Consider the following 12,256-nt stretch of genomic DNA (forward strand, 5'->3'; position numbering starts at 1 on the left):
GGGGCCAATCAGTTCATGTTCTAACAAGAAGCACGCTGATAGGAGGAGAGAGCAGAGTGGCAGAAAGATGAGCTCACTGCTGTGCTGCTTCTCCTTTCAGAGACTGGATGAGGGTCCAGTACCACGTGGGGCTAGCCATATTCATTTAAAGCAGAATTCCAACCAGAACTAACAAGATAAAAATAAATTGCCCACTAAAAGATGCAAGGACAAATCCAGCTTTTCTAGAGATTTCACCTGTATAATTTATTTTCTGACACTAGATGTCCTCAGTCCCATCACCTGCATCATTAACCCAATTCCTCTGAGCCCAGGTTGTCCTGAATCCAAACACAGCAAAAACATGCATTCAATGATGTATCAATGCTGAAGAACTGCGTTACATTGTTTCTGTCTTTTAAACCTGCCTGGAAATCAGCTGTCGTACAACCTCTTCCCATTTCATTCTGCTTTCCGCTGACCAAAGCCGGAGCTTGCCCAGCCATTGCACATGGGGAGGTGCACCCTCCATCCATTACAGCTCGGGTAGAGGGAGCACTTCCACATCTGTGCCTTGGCTGCTGGAGGACCTTATCTCAGCTCTGGGTAGAGGATGCACTTAAACATCTTTGCCTTGGGTGCTGTAGGACCTTTTCTCTGTACTGGGAATAGGGTGCACTTTGACATCTTTGTCTTGGGCGCTGTAGGACCATGTCTCAGCTCTAGGTAGGGGATTCACTCAGACATCTTTCCCTTGGGTGGAGAGGTGCACACTCAATCCATTGCAGCTTGGGTAGAGGTTGCACTTTGACATCTTTATCTTGGGTGCTGCAGGACCTTGTCTCAGCCCTGAGTAGAGATTGCACTCTGACATCATTGCCTTTGGCGGGGAGGTGCACACTCCATCCATTACAGCTTGGGTAGAGGTTGCACTTTCACATCTTTGCCTCGGGTGCTGGAGGACCTTTTCTCTGTACTGGGAATAGGGTGCACTTTGACATCTTTGTCTTGGGTGCTGTAGGACCTTGTCTCAGCCCTGAGTAGAGGGTGCACTCAGATATCCTCCCCTTGGGTGGGGAGGTGCACACTCCATCAATTACAGCTTGGGTAGAGGTTGCACTTTGACATCTTTGTCTTAGGTGCTGTAGGACCTTGTCTCAGTCCTGATTAGAGGTTGCACTCTGACATCATTCCCTTGGGTGGGGAGGTGCACACTCCATCCATTACAGCTTAGGTAGAGGTTACAGTTTGACATCTTTGTCTTGGGCACTGTAGGACCTTGTCTCAGCCCTGAGTAGAGGTTGCACTTTGACATATTTGTTTTGGGTGCTGTAGGACCTTGTCTCAACCCTTAGTAGAGGTAGAGGTTGCACTTTGACATCTTTGCCTTGGGTGCTGTAGGACCTTGTCTCAGCCCTGGGTACAGGGTGCACTGACATATTTACCCAGGGCTAAGACAAGGTCCTACAGCACCCAAGGCAGAGATTGCACTTTGACATCTTTGTCTTGGGTGCTGTAGGACCTTGTCTCAGCCCTGGGTAGAGGGTGCACTCTGGCATCTTTCCCTTGGGTGGGGAGGTGCACACTCCATCCATTACAGCTTTGGCAGAGGTTGCACTTTGACATCTTTGCCTTGGGTGCTGTAGGACCTTGTCTCTGCCCTGGGAAGAGGTTTCACTTTGACATCTTTGCCTTGGGTGCTGTAGGACCCTGTCTCAGCCCTGAGTAGAGGTTGCACACTGACATCTTTCCCTTGTGTGGGGAGGTGCACACTCCATCCATTACAGTGTAGGAAGAGGTTGCACTTTGACATCTTTGTCTTGGGCGCTATAGGACCTTGTCTCAACCCTGAGAAGAGGTTGCGCTTTGACATATTTGTCTTGGGTGCTGTAGGACCTTGTCTCAGCCCTGGGTAGAGGGTGCACTCTGACATCTTTCCCTTTGGGTGGGGTGGGGGGGGGGGGTGCGCACTCCATCCATTACAGCTTGGGTAGAGGTTGCACTTTGACATCTTTGTCTTGGGTGCTGTAGGACCTTGTCTCAACCCTGAGAAGAGGTTGCGCTTTGACATATTTGTCTTGGGTGCTGTAGGACCTTGTCTCAGCTCTGGGTAGAGGGTGCACTCCGACATGTTTCCTTTGGGTGGGTATGTGCGCACTCCATTCATTACAGCTTGGGCAGAGAGTGCATTTTGACATCTTTGCCTTGGGTGCTGTAGGACCCTGTCTCAGCCCTGGGTAGAGGTTGCACTTTGACATCTTTGCCTTGGGTGCTGTAGGACCTTGTCTCAGCCCTGAGTAGAGGTTGCACGTTGGCATCTTTGTCTTGGGTGCTGTAGGACCTTGTCTCAGCTCTGAGTAGAGGTTGCACTTTGACATCTTTGCCTTGGGTGCTGTAGGACCTTGTCTCAGCCATGGGAAGAGGTTGCACGTTGGCATCTTAGTCTTGGGTGCTGTAGGACCTTGTCTCAGCCCTGAGTAGAGGTTGCATGTTGGCATCTTTGCCTTGGGTGCTGTAGGACCTTATCTCAGCCCTGAGTAGAGGTTGCACGTTGGCATCTTTGTCTTGGGAGCTGTAGGACCTTGTCTCAGCCCTGAGTAGAGGTTGCACTTTGACATATTTGTCTTGAGTGCTGTAGGACCTTGTCTCAGCCCTGGGTAGAGGGTGCACTCTGACATCTTTCCCTTTGGGTGGGGTGGGGGGGGGGGGTGCGCACTCCATCCATTACAGCTTGGGTAGAGGTTGCACTTTGACATCTTTGTCTTGGGTGCTGTAGGACCATGTCTCAGCACTGATCCCTTTCGCATGTGCTGTCCAACAGCACAGCGTGCTCAGACAATAAATCCGCCCGTCAAGCTCAAGATAAATCTGACCCCGTTTGACACTCTATTGCCAGATCTTCTAATGATCTGTTCTCCACATTCTTAAACTTGTACCTTTTGAGTTTGTTGTACTCTTTCAAATCTGGACTCATGTGGGCTGAATCACTCATCAGCTTCTCTATTCTCTTGAAGAGAGCTGTGGGAGTAACTGCAGGCCTAGCAAAGACATATGGGAGAGTCTCCCTCCTCCTGCTGCATTGCCCACATAAAAACAAAACAAAAAAAAACAAATGCAGCAGGATGAGATTGAGACACCCTCAGGAGGGTTGCAGTAAATGAAGAGAAGCAGAAACATCCCAAACTCCGAGCAGGACAGAAACAGAGACCAGAGCTAGAACAAAGGGGATCTCACCCAAGTGACAAAATCTAAACCAAAAAATTTGGTTGAGTGGGGATACTCCTAGATTGTAAGCTCTAACGAGCAGGGCCCTCTGATTCCCCTTGTCTTGAATTGTATTGTATTGTCTACACCAATGTTGTAAAGCGCTGCGTAAACTGTCGGCACTATATAAATCCTGTATAATAATAATACTCTGCCGGTTCAGCACAGTGCCGAAAAATCAATCACAACATGTACAAAAAAAAATGCCCAACAGAGCATTGCTTTAGAAGCTTCCCACACGCTCACACACATGCAAGAGAGCAGAGGCGGACAGACGGTACCTGTTATGTCATCGGGAGATGAGGAGTCGCTGTCGGAAGGGGCGAACTTCAGGTTTTCGTTGCAGCCACTGGTCACAGACAGGCTCTGTGATATCACTAGATCTAGCATTTCCTTGCACCTGTAAGACAGAAAAAAAAAAAAAAAGATAACTAATGTATTCCAACGAACACGCCTAAAGAAAATTTCCTGCGCCACATAAATATTAAAACGCACCAACCTAAATCTCATTCTGTATTTAAATTTCATTAAAGAAAAAGAAAAAAAAATTAACATTCACTGAACTTATTCCACCTAAGAGAAAGCGAGATTTTAAATGAAAAATATCGGGCTCCTTGGGGACGCGGAACACTTTAGCGCCGCTCGTCTAATGAGAAAACGACGTTGGGGTCTCCAGCGGAAAAAAAAAATGTTTTTTTTTTTTTTTTTTGCTCTGTGGTGAGTCAAGGGGGGTAATGTGAGCGGGACCGTCAGGTGTTCGGGTGGCAAGCGAGCGTGAACGCGGTTCTATTATTCAACAGAGTGTGACGCCGCAGTCCCAGGCCGGCTTCGCTCAGCATAAATTAAAGAGAGTGTTACATTGGCTGACAAGTTTTATAGAGAAAGGTGCGGATTGGAACAACCGGATGGAACGGGAGATCTCGCAATCTGATTATGCTTGGGGTGGTCAGTTTTTCCATCAGAGAGACAGCGGTTTAGACATTAATGGCTGTGTGTTGAGTTATTTTGAGAAAATGTTATACAAGCTGTACACTCACTACTTTACATTGTAGACAAGTGTCATTTTTCAGTGTTGTCACATGAAAAGAGAGAAGAAAAGATTTACAAAAATGTGAGGGGTGTACAGGGGCGGACTGACCATTGGGCCACTCGGGCACTGCCCGAGGGCCCCATGCCACTAGGGGGCCCCATTAGGGTTGCCAGCCTCAGTAAAACCAGGGACAGTATTTAAAAATGTGTGTTTTTTTTACATCTGTCTCTGAAATGTCCCTTACCGACATCCTTTTGGTCTAAAAAATCCAGAGATTATAGCTGCCCCGCCTCTCCAGTACTTTCTCAGCCAATAGAAACATGTCTGTGTGTACTGTGTGATTGTATACTGTGTGTGTGTGTGTTTGTGTATACTGTGTGGCCCCATAATCTCCTATTGCCCGGGGGCCCCATAATCTCCTATTGCCCGGGGGCCCCATGAGTTGTCAGTCCACCCCTGGGGGTGTACTGACTTTTGGGAGATACTGCACTTGATTCTGCACAGAACGGCCGCCCTGTAGCAGTATATCTTCTATGGGGTGGTCGGCAACTGGTTAACCAGTTGCCACCAAAAGAAAGCTCCATTTGTTGAGGGAAAAAAAATCACATTTACAAAAATGTAATTTGGGTACAGTGTTGCACGACTGCGCAATTGTCAGGTAAAGTAACGCAGTGCCGTATCGCAAAAAAATGGCCTGGTGTAGGGCAAAGTTCTGAAGTTGGGGTTAATAGCGCTTTAATAAAGGCGTACGTCTGCTGTAGTCTTTGTGTCCAGTGACTTCTGTGCGCATAGGATTGATTTTCTTGTTCAGTTGGTGAATCAGGTCCAATGAATCCTCTTTGGAATAAAGATATTTATCTTATCTCTGCGGGGAAGCGAATTGCAGGGGACGGCGCTGATATTTTCTGTCAGCATCCATCAGTATGAGGAACGGTATTGTCAGAACATCCAGATACAATGTAGCAATCACTAACAATCATTGGAACAATGATACATAACAAGTGTAACATTTCTGGATGAGATCAGCAGAATAAAATTTCTTCCTGTAAATGTTGAGAGAGCAACATAAAAAAATAAAAAAATGAAACAATGTAAGCAGCATTTGGTTTATTCTGCGTAATACTGACCTAATGTGATACAAATGAGGGACACAATGCCCCTTTCTGCCGGTTCCAGACGTTTTAATAGATAACATGAAAAATCTGCACTTAATTAGCGTGTAAACGAAACAAGACAACAAGAATCAGCGCTGGGCCGGCTGCGGTGGCACATACACATCGCAGATTCTGAGCCATTTGCTAGGCCTGTCGTCACTCGGATTCCCCCGAGGCGTCAGCGATGGTGGGGGAGGCAGGACGGGTATAAAAGCCGGTGTCAGGGAGCGGAATTCAGGGGATGACAGCTGGAGGTGGGGGCAAAAGAGGTTGGGGGGGGGCGGGGGAAACGGAACTTCAAAGGCTCTCGACGCTGCAAATGGATGAAAAGCAGATGGAACCCCCAGCCAGGGGCTCTGGAGACCACCGCAATCATCAGAAGGCCAAAATGACTCTGCGGAGGACACCTCAGCTCTGGGATGGGGTTGGGGGGGCAGATACAACCTGTCTGCCAGGAGATGGGAATCCACCGGGGGGGCCAGTTTATGGATCTTTTATAGGACTTGTTCTGCTTCAACACCACATCTCATAAATGGTACGAGAACACATGCGTGAAATCGCCAGGCTGCGGGAACAGCGATTTACAGGGCACAGCCACGTAACCCAATGACTAGACAGGGTTTATGTCCTATGATAATTCAAGGAAACTTAAACATAGAGAATGGAAAGCGAGGAACAGAGGGTGGGGGGAGCGAAAGATAAAGAGGGGTAATAAAAGCAGAAAAAAGAGATAGTAAAAAGTGAGAAAGAGAGAAAAGGATGAGGGAGAGGGAGAAGGAGAAAGAGGGAGAGAGAAAGAGAAAGAGAGGAGAGGGAGGGGAGAGAGAGAGGGAGGGAGAGAGAGAGAGAGGGAGATGAGGTGGAGAGAGAGAAAGAGAGAGAGAAGGAGGGGGAGAGAGAGAAGGAGAGGAGGGGGAGAGAGAGAGATAGAGAGAGAAGGAGGGGGAGAAAGAGGGGGGCAGAGAGAAGGAGAGGGGGAGAGAGAGAGAGAAGGAGAGGAGAGAGAGAGAGAGAGAAGGAGAGGAGAGAGAGAGAGAGAAGGAGGGGGAGAAAGAGAGGGGGGAGAGAAGGAGAGGGGGAGAGAGAGAGAAGGAGAGAGGGAGAGAGAGAGAAGGAGGGGGGAAAGAGAGAAGGAGAGGAGGGGGAGAGAGAGATAGAGAGAGAGAAGGAGGGGGAGAAAGAGAGGAGGATAGAGAAGGAGAGGGGGAGAGAGAAGGAGAGGGGGAGAAGGAGAGGGGGAGAGAGGAGAGGGGGGAGAGAGAGAGAAGGAGAGTGAGAGAAGGAGAGTGAGAGAAGGAGAGTGAAAGAGAGAGAGTGAAGGACAGAGGGGTGAGAGAGAGAGAAGGATAGAGGGGTGAGAAAGAGGGGGGAGAGGGGGGAGAGACAGAAGGAGAGGGGAGAGAGAAGGAGAGAGAGAGAGAGAAGGAGAGAGGGGTGAGAGAGAGAAGGAGAGAGGGGTGAGAGAGAGAAGGAGAGAGGGGTATGAGAGAGAGAGAGAGAGAGAAGGAGAGGGGGAGAGAGAGAGAGAATGAGAGGGGGAGAGAGAGGGAGAAGGAGAGGGGGAGAGAGGGGTGAGAGAGAGAGGAGGGGGAGAGAGAAGGAGAGGGGGGGGGGAGAAGGAGAGGGGAGAGAGAGAGAGAGAGAGAGAGAGAGAAGGAGGGAGGGGTGAGAGATAGAGAAGGAGAGGGGGAGAGAGGGAGAGAGAATGAGAGAGGGAGAGAGAAAGGAGAGAGGGAGAGAGAGAAGGGGAGGGGGAGAGAGAGAAGGAGAGAGGGGGATAGAGAGAGAAGGAGAGGGGGGAGAGAGAGAGAAGGAAAGGGGGGAGAGAGGAGAGGGGGAGAGAGAAAGAGAAGGAGAGGGAGAGAGGAGAGGGGGAGAGAGAAAGAGAAGGAGAGGGAGAGAGAGAGAGAAGAAGGGGGAGAGAGAAGGAGGGGGGAGAGAGAGAGAAGGAGGGGGAGAGAGAGAAGGAGGAGCGGGAGAGAGAGAGAATGAGAGGGGGAGAGAGAGGGAGAAGGAGAGGAGGAGAGAGGGGTGAGAGAGAGAGGGGGGGGAGAGAGAAGGAGGGGGGAGAGAAGGAGAGGGGAGAGAGAGAGAGAAGGAGGGAGGGGTGAGAGATAGAGAAGGAGAGAGGGGGAGAGATAGAAGGAGAGGGGGAGAGAGGGAGAGAGAATGAGAGAGGGGGAGAGAAAGGAGAGAGGGAGAGAGAGAGAGAGAGAGAGAGAAGGGGAGGGGGATAGAGAGAGAAGGAGAGGGGGGAGAGAGAGAGAGAAGGAAAGGGGGGAGAGAGGAGAGGGGGAGAGAGAGAAAGAGAAGGAGAGGGAGAGAGAAGAAGGGGGAGAGAGAAGGAGGGGGGAGAGAGAGAGAAGGAGGGGAGAGAGAGAAGGAGGAGAGGGAGAGAGAGAGGGGGGGGGGAGAGAAGAGAAAGAGAGAGATAGGAAATAAAGGGTGGGAGAGAAAATAAAAGAGAGAGAGGGAGAAAAGGTGGGGACAGAAGGAAAGTTAAAGAAAGAAGGAAAGAAAAAAAAGAAAGAAAGAAAGACAAAGAGAGAGAGACACGCAGAAAGATAGAGAGAGAGGTTGGAGAGAGAGAAGGGGAGATAAATAGAGACAGAAATAGAGAGAAAGACTGAAAGAGATTAAAGAGAGAGAAAGAAAAAGAGAAAGGAGAGAGAGAAATAGTGAAATGAAGGGAGCAGAGAAGAGCTACAGAGATAATTTTACATATTATTCAAAATTACTTTTAAACTTGAAATACATTTCTTTACAGAGAAATTGAACTCAAAAGGTGAAGATTTATTATGCTACAGGCATCATCTAAAAATGCAGATTTTTGGGAGCACGGCTTCCAGAGCTCAGTTTCCCTTTAATACTCTTGGCAAAGTGCTGGAAAAAATCTAATTTCTGTGGACAAATTATTCAATACACATGCCAATCAGACTAGAAAAGACTCCATAGATCTTCACTGTCCCTCTTTTGGAACCTATGTCCCCTGTTCCTTTGTTCTCATTTTTTTTTTGGTTTGATGTATAGACAATCTACTTAACCTCCATCCAAGGGCTAACGTACTAGATTTGTTATTTTCCTACGCATATATCACTGGCTTTCACCAACCATTTTTGTTCATGGTCTAGGTCAGTGATGGCGAACCTTGGCACCCCAGATGTTTTGGAACTACATTTCCCATGATGCTCATGCACTCTGCAGTGTAGCTGAGCATCATGGGAAATGTAGTTCCAAAACATCTGGGGTGCCAAGGTTCGCCATCACTGGTCTAGGTCTTCAAATTTTCCAAACAAAAGGCTAGTTTACTGTTCTTCAATCTTTAGGGGAGCTGGACTGAGGCCATTGGAATAATAATTAATATCCCGGCATAAGTGGGAGTAAACAATGTGCCATCTTGGGTGTCAGTAGGAGGAATTGTGGAATTACACTGGTGTAATTTGGTCAGAGGAATCATGCCCCATGGTTGGTGTCACTAGGAAGGATTGATCCCCATTGTTGGTGTCACTGGAAGGAACTATGCCCCTTGTTGGTGGCAGTGGGAGGAATTGTGCCCCATCATTGGTGTCTTTGGGAGGAATTGTACCCCATCACTGGTGTCATTGGGAGGTGCTGTGCCCCTTGGTTGGCATCAGTGGACAGAATTATGCCTCAGTGTTGGTGTCAGAGTATTAAATATTGCCCCAAGGCCTGAATAAAAGCAAGCAAAGGGCCGCATCCAGCCCCCGGGCCGCAGTTTGAAGACCACTGGTCTAGGCTAATGAAAGCATGATTGACCGATATATATTTTGCTGAAAGGTGTTCTACCTTCTCATTTACAAAAGCAAAGAGGGAGGTATGAGGCTTTTATAATCTACAACGTACTAAAATGATACAACCGCTTCTGAAAATATGTATCAATACGAAATTCATGGTAATGATACAATATAATAACATAAAAATATGATCAGCTGCTGTCCATAATAGCCAAGACCAAAAGCAATGGAAATCGGTGTTGACTAAGTTCTGAAAGTAGTGCTGGTTCCCAGCACTGACACTGGGGAGGGGGCTCCATACTGGCAATTGCAATGGTTCTAGCAATGGCAGCTGCCAGTCTTGGTTAGAAGAAACCAACGCGAAGGTCCTTTTAATTTACAGCCAATACACTGATGACCTGAACCTGGAACAATACTACTTGAATTAAACAAACTGAGGCGCCCCATGCAACTTTATTTTAGGTTGTATGGTCATAATTGTCCAAAAGGCTGGCCAACCCATACAACATGGTCCAACTCTTCAGCACACAGGAGACGTGAATTCTTCAGGGGAGGCTCTAGTTCCCTTGGCTCTGCTCCTGGCAATGATCACCGTAATTCAGCTTCCTCCACACTAAGAAGGGTTAATGCTCTTCAGGTTTCTCCCGTGGCCACACATAAGGAACGTATTCCAATATGTTTTCGGAATAATTTGAGAAACGCACAATTTGGGCCTGTTCCAAGCAATGCAAAGACAAGGCTTAAATCAGGAAATGGTCGGAGACATTGCCTTCCTGGATTATTTCAGACATTCGGAGGCTTTCCTCAGAGGTGGAAGGGCTGTCTGAAGTCATCCAGGCAGCGGCTGATAGTTCGAAACTTCCCGTCCCTGCAGGGATAGCCTTTCCAGCCGTAATACACAAGCACATTTATGGTGGGAGCAGGAGGTTTGACTGACTGAAACCTGGGTCACACTCAAAACTTTACAGGCGCATGTACAGAAGTAAAACAAATTAGAATGTTTCCAATATTGAGGTGGGCCTAGACCAGCTCAGGAATCCTACAAACTGTTTCCATTAGGCAACAACAAGATGGTCGGATCTTCGGGGATCCGTATGGAAAAGCTCACAAGTCTGCCATAGGAGTCCCTGAGAAATGTTAAGGCTTTGATGAGCACAACACAACCGAAAATATTCACCACCAACTAAGCCATCCCCACAGGGTCAATCGACCATCGGAATTCCAGCAAGTTAAAGTGGTTGTAAACCCTTACAAACCACTTTGACCTACAGGTAAGCCTAGATTAAGGCTTACCTGTAGGTCCAATAAATATCTCCCAAACCTATACGATTTAGGAGATATTTGCCTGAAGAGGGGCACCGCTGTCTACGGCACATGCGCCGTAGACAGCGGCACGCAGGCGCACTGAGCGTGGCATCCTCGATAACGAAAATGCCGCGCGTCTCGGCTCCCGTGCGCATGCGCGGGAGTGACGTCATCGCGGCTTCGCCGAATGACAGCGGCAGAGCTGCGAGACCCACCGAGAACATGGATGCGGCGGACTACAGGGGACAGCGGTGACTTCGCTGGCTCCTGTGTCAGGTAAGTGACACATAATGGACTGCTATGCGATGCGATGCGATGCATAATAGTCCATTATGCTTTGCCTTTGCAGGGAATGAAAGAGGAAGTAAACTCAACAGGGTTTACTTCCTCTTTAAAGTTGTAAAGTGAGCTTGTATTGATTAAAAAATGCCTTTCGAATGGCAACATTTCAATCCGATCAATTATTTTGGAAGAACAACTTCTTTTACAAAATGTTTATTGAGGTTTTCAAGTAAAAATATAACATACAGCACTAGATCCCAGTACAAAAATAATGTACAAAAGAATAATATATAAGTACCTTAAATAATAATAATCCAAATCAACAATGCAACCATCAAGCCCCCCCCCCCCCCCCCTCACGCCAGGGTACTCGGTGTAACCCTAGACTCTAACTTGTCATTTCAGCCCCAAGTCCAATCGTTGTCAAAAGTTTGTAGAGTTCACCTCCGTAACATCTCTTTTTAACAAAAGAAACCACCAAGCTCCTCATTCACTCCCTTGTTATATCTCGCCTTGACTATTGCAACTCCCTTCTCATTGGCCTGCCTCTCCATAGTCTATCTCCTCTTCAGTCTACCATGAATGCTGCTGCCAGACTTATCCACCTTACCAACCGCTCAGTGTCTGCCACTCCTCTCCTCCAATCCCTACACTGGCTGCCAATCACCCAGCGAATTAAATTCAAAATACTAACCACAACATACAAAGCCATTCACAACTCTGCCCCGAGCTCCATCACCAATCTTGTCTCCAAATATCACCCAAATCGCCCCCTCCGTTCTTCTCAAGACCTCCTATTCTCAAGCTCCCTCGTCTCCTCCTCCCATGCTCGTCTCCAGGATTTCCCCAGAGCCTCTCTGATCCTCTGGAACTCGCTACCTACACTGGTTCGGCTATCCCCCTACTCTTACTACCTTCAGGCGATCCCTGAAAACTCATCTATTCAGGGAAGCCTATCACATCTCCAACTAATTTCCTACCACTTCCATCAGCTCATTCCCGACAGTTATAACCTTTTGTACCACCTGCCCCACCCTATTAGATTGTAAACTCTTCTGAGCAGGGCCCTCTTAGCCCACGTACACACGGTCAGAGATTTTGCCAACCAAATCCGTCAGATTTAGTCCGACGGATTGTGTCCGAAACTGTTGCATACACACGGTCGGGCCAAGTTGGGCGAAAAATCCGATCTTTCAGAACGTGATGACGTAATTTCGTTTACGATGGGACTACATTCAGGCTAGTAGCCAATAGCTTTCATGTAGGAATTTGATCTGAGCATGCGTGGCAGATTCTCCGACCGTGTGTACAAGGGCTAAATCCTCTTGTATTTTATTGTATTGTAACTGTATTGTCTCCTTTTTATATTGTAAAGCGCTGCGTAAATTGCTGGCACTATATAAATCCTGAATAATAATAATAATAATAATAGAAAAATAAAACCATATAATGCAAAAATAATACAATGTGGGCTAATTAACCCTTTA

The 12,256-nt window shown here is 47.7% G+C and overlaps 1 protein-coding gene across 1 annotated transcript in view; it reads right to left on the reverse strand.

The window, feature by feature from the left end:
* EYA2 (EYA transcriptional coactivator and phosphatase 2) overlaps nt 1-12,256 on the reverse strand; it is a 245,582-nt gene that overhangs the window by 113,746 nt on the left and 119,580 nt on the right. The window contains 1 exon segment of the mRNA XM_077460602.1: nt 3,525-3,643. Within this exon segment, the coding sequence (XP_077316728.1) occupies nt 3,525-3,633 (109 nt within the window). The 5' untranslated portion in view covers nt 3,634-3,643.

The sequence above is a fragment of the Lithobates pipiens genome, unplaced genomic scaffold, assembly GCF_037356315.1.
Source record: "Lithobates pipiens isolate NorthernLeopardFrog02 unplaced genomic scaffold, aLitPip1_a1.2 Scaffold_28, whole genome shotgun sequence".
Lineage (NCBI taxonomy): Eukaryota > Metazoa > Chordata > Amphibia > Anura > Ranidae > Lithobates > Lithobates pipiens.